Source organism: Malurus melanocephalus, unplaced genomic scaffold (genome assembly GCF_030028575.1).
Source record: "Malurus melanocephalus ecotype Western Australia unplaced genomic scaffold, MMel_1.1 scaffold_4371, whole genome shotgun sequence".
NCBI classification, from domain to species: Eukaryota; Metazoa; Chordata; class Aves; order Passeriformes; family Maluridae; genus Malurus; species Malurus melanocephalus.
This window is the reverse complement of record NW_026627603.1, coordinates 4,299-7,504: the sequence shown is the minus strand read 5'-3', so window position 1 is coordinate 7,504 and position 3,206 is coordinate 4,299. Positions and strand designations below refer to the sequence as shown.

Below are 3,206 nucleotides of genomic sequence, written 5' to 3'. Positions count from 1 at the left end.
CCTTGGATTTTGGGGCCGGAAAGCAATTCCCAATTCCAGGCCGTAACACCCCGGAAAAGGCAAAAAAAAAAAGGATTTTTAGGGGATTTTTGAGGAATTTGGAGGATTTTTTGTGAAGATTTTTGAGGAATTTCTGGGGAAATTTTGGGAAAATTTTGTGGGGAATTTTTGGGAGATTTTTGGTGACTTTTTTGAGGGATTTGGGGGGAATTTTGGAGGAATTTTTGAACGATTTTAGGGGAACTTTTTTGGGCATTTTTTAGGGAGAATTTTTAGGAGATTTTCAGGGATTTTTTTTTGAGGGATTTTTGGGTAAATTTTGGGGCAATTTTTGACAGATTTTTTTGGGCAATTTTTTTGGGACAATTTTCAAGATAATTTTTTTTAGGGATTTTGGGGCAATATTTTTTTGTGGGGGGAAATTTTAGAATTTTTAGGGGGGAATTTTTAGGGAAACCAAGAACGTTGGTTTTTTTTTTCCAGGCGGTTCGGAGTTTTCCGACCTCTCCTGGATCCGGATCCGTGAGAATTCCCGGGAATTTGCCCACCTGGCATTTCTGGGAGGAGCCAACCCCGAACTTTCTTGTTGGGCACCTGAATCACCTTCTCGGCCGCCCACGCGCCGCTCTGGGGACACGGGGACATCAGGATGGGATCCAGCACCCAAACACCACCCAAATCCCAAATCCCAAATCTCAAATCCCAAATCCCAATCCCAAACTCAAATCCCAACTTCAAATCCCAAATCCAAATCCACCACCCCAGATCCCAAATCCCAAATCCACCACTACAAACACCACCCCAAATCCCAAATCCCAAATCCCAAATCCACCACTACAAACACCACCCCAAATCCCAAATCTCAAACCCCAAATCCACCATCCCAAACACCACCCCAAATCCCAAACCCCAAACACCACACCAAATCCCAATCCCAAACCCCAAATCCACCACCCCAAACCCCAAATCCCAAATCCCAACCCCAAATCCCAACCCCAAATCCCAAACTCAAACCCCAACCCAAATCCCAAATCCCAAACTCAAATCCCAACCCCAAATCCACCACCACCATCCCAAACCCCAAACCAAAATCCCAATCTCAAACCCCAAACCCCAAACCAAAATCCCAATCTCAAATCCCAAATCCCAAACTCAAATCCCAACATCCAATCCCAACCCTAATCCCAAATCCCAATTCCAAACTCAAATCCCGAACACCCCCGGTTTGGGGTGGTGATGGTGGATTTGGGGTGGGGATTTGGAATTTGGAGTGGTGGATTTGGGGTTGGGATTTGGGATTTGGATTGGGATTTTGGGACTCAGAAAAGGGATTTAGGACCCAAACCCATCCATTTTTCCACCTTTTTTGGCAGCAAACGCTCCCTCCCCTCGTCACCCCATTGACCCAACCGAACCGAATATTCCCAAAAATCCCAAATCCGCTCGAACTGAGCCCAAACTGCCAAAAAAGTGGATTTTTCAAGGTGGTTTGGAGGTTTTTCAGCCTTATCCAGATCCGGATCCACAAGAATTGAGAGTTTGGGATTCAGGGAAGGGATTTTGGGATTCAGGAAGGGATTTTGGGATTCAGGAATGGATTTTGGCATTCAGGGAAGGGATTTTGGGATTCAGGAAAGGGATTTCAGGATTCTGGAATGGATTTTGGGATTCAGGGAAGGGATTCTGACATTCAGGGAAGGGATTTTGGGATTCAGGAATGGATTTTGGGGCCTCAGAAAAGCGATTTTTGGACCCAAAACCATCTATTTTTCCACCTTTTTTGGCAGAAAACGCTCCCTGCCTTCCTCACAGTTGGGTTCCTGTCGACCCTACCAAAGTGAATATTCCCGAAAATCCTAAATCCGTTAAAATCAACCCCAAACTGCCCAAAAAAGGATCACCTGTGTTTTGTAGAAGCGGTGCACGGCGCTGCTCAGGGTGCAGCCCACGAAGCCCTGGGCGGCGTCGGGGTCGTGCAGGAATCGAATTTCCAGCGGGGCCGAATCCTCGCCCACGTCCAGAGCCTGAATGTAACGGTGGCTGCTCCAGTCCCACACGTTCAGACGGCGCCCGTAGCGCCCTGGAAAATAAAAAAAAAAAAATGGGAATTTTTTGGGGATTTTTGGGGGATTTTTTTGGAATTTTTTGACTTTTTTTGGAATTTTTTTTGAAATTTTTTGGGGAATTTTTTTAGAATTTTTTTGGATTTTTTTTTTTAATTTTTTTGAATTTTTTTGTAATTTTTTTTTAAAATTTTCTGCCTGACCTCTGTCTCTTGCGGTGCAGGCTATTCCAACCCTCCCCATTTCCTTATTTTTTGTTTTTTTTTTTTAATTTTTTTGAATTTTTTTTTAAATTTTTTTTTAATTTTTTAAAAATTTTCCTGGATTTCCCTGGAAATTTCCTGGAATTTCTGGGATTTTCCTATAATTCCCAGGAATTTTATGTAATTTCCTGAAATTCCTGGAATTTCTGGGAATTTCCAGGAATTTCTGGTAATTTCCTATAATTCCCTGGAAATTTCCAGGAATTTCTGGAAATTTCCTGGAATTTTCTGTGATTTCTGGGAATTCCCTGCAATCCCCTGTAATTCCCTGCAATTTCTTGTAATTTCCTGTAATTTCTGGGAATTTTTTTGAATTTTGGGAATTTTTTTAGAACTTCCTGTAATTCCCTGTAATTTCCTGGGAGTTTCTGGGGATTTCCTCTAATTCCCTGAAATTTCTGGGAATTTTTCGTGAATTTTGAGAATTTTTGAGAATTTCCTGGAATTCCCTGTAATTTCTTGGGGGTTTCTGGGGATTTCTTCTAGTTCCCTGCAATTTCTGGGAATTTTCTGGGAATTTTGGGTATTTTTAAGAATTTCCTGGAATTCCCTATAATTTCCTGGGACTTTCTGTGGATTTCCTGTAATTCCCTGCAATTTCTGGGAATTTTCTGGGACTTTTTTTGAATTTTTTTCAATTTTTTTGGAATTTTTTGAATTTTTTGGAATTTTTGGAAATTTCCCGAGCTCCCCCTGACCTTTCCCGAGGTCGCTGGGGTCGAATCCGTATCCCAGGATTTTGGGGATGCCCCACTCGGTGCTGATGAGGACGTTGTGCCGGGGTTGGTACCAGAAATCGTAGCCCATGGGCGGGGTTTTCTCGCCCTTTTCCCAGGTGCCCTTCACCTCGAAGGTCTCGGCGTCCAGCAGGATGAATCCC

General features: G+C 43.0%; 1 protein-coding gene across 1 annotated transcript in view; it reads right to left on the bottom strand.

The window, feature by feature from the left end:
- The window catches only part of LOC130588318 (methanethiol oxidase-like), a gene marked incomplete at both ends in the record, with an annotated part of 8,920 nt that overhangs the window by 1,761 nt on the left and 3,953 nt on the right, over window positions 1–3,206 (bottom strand). Inside the window, 3 exons of the mRNA XM_057389254.1 lie at window positions 465–627; window positions 1,902–2,080; window positions 3,025–3,203. Coding sequence (XP_057245237.1) covers window positions 465–627; window positions 1,902–2,080; window positions 3,025–3,203 — 521 coding nt within the window. The remainder of the gene's footprint in view (window positions 1–464; window positions 628–1,901; window positions 2,081–3,024; window positions 3,204–3,206) is intronic.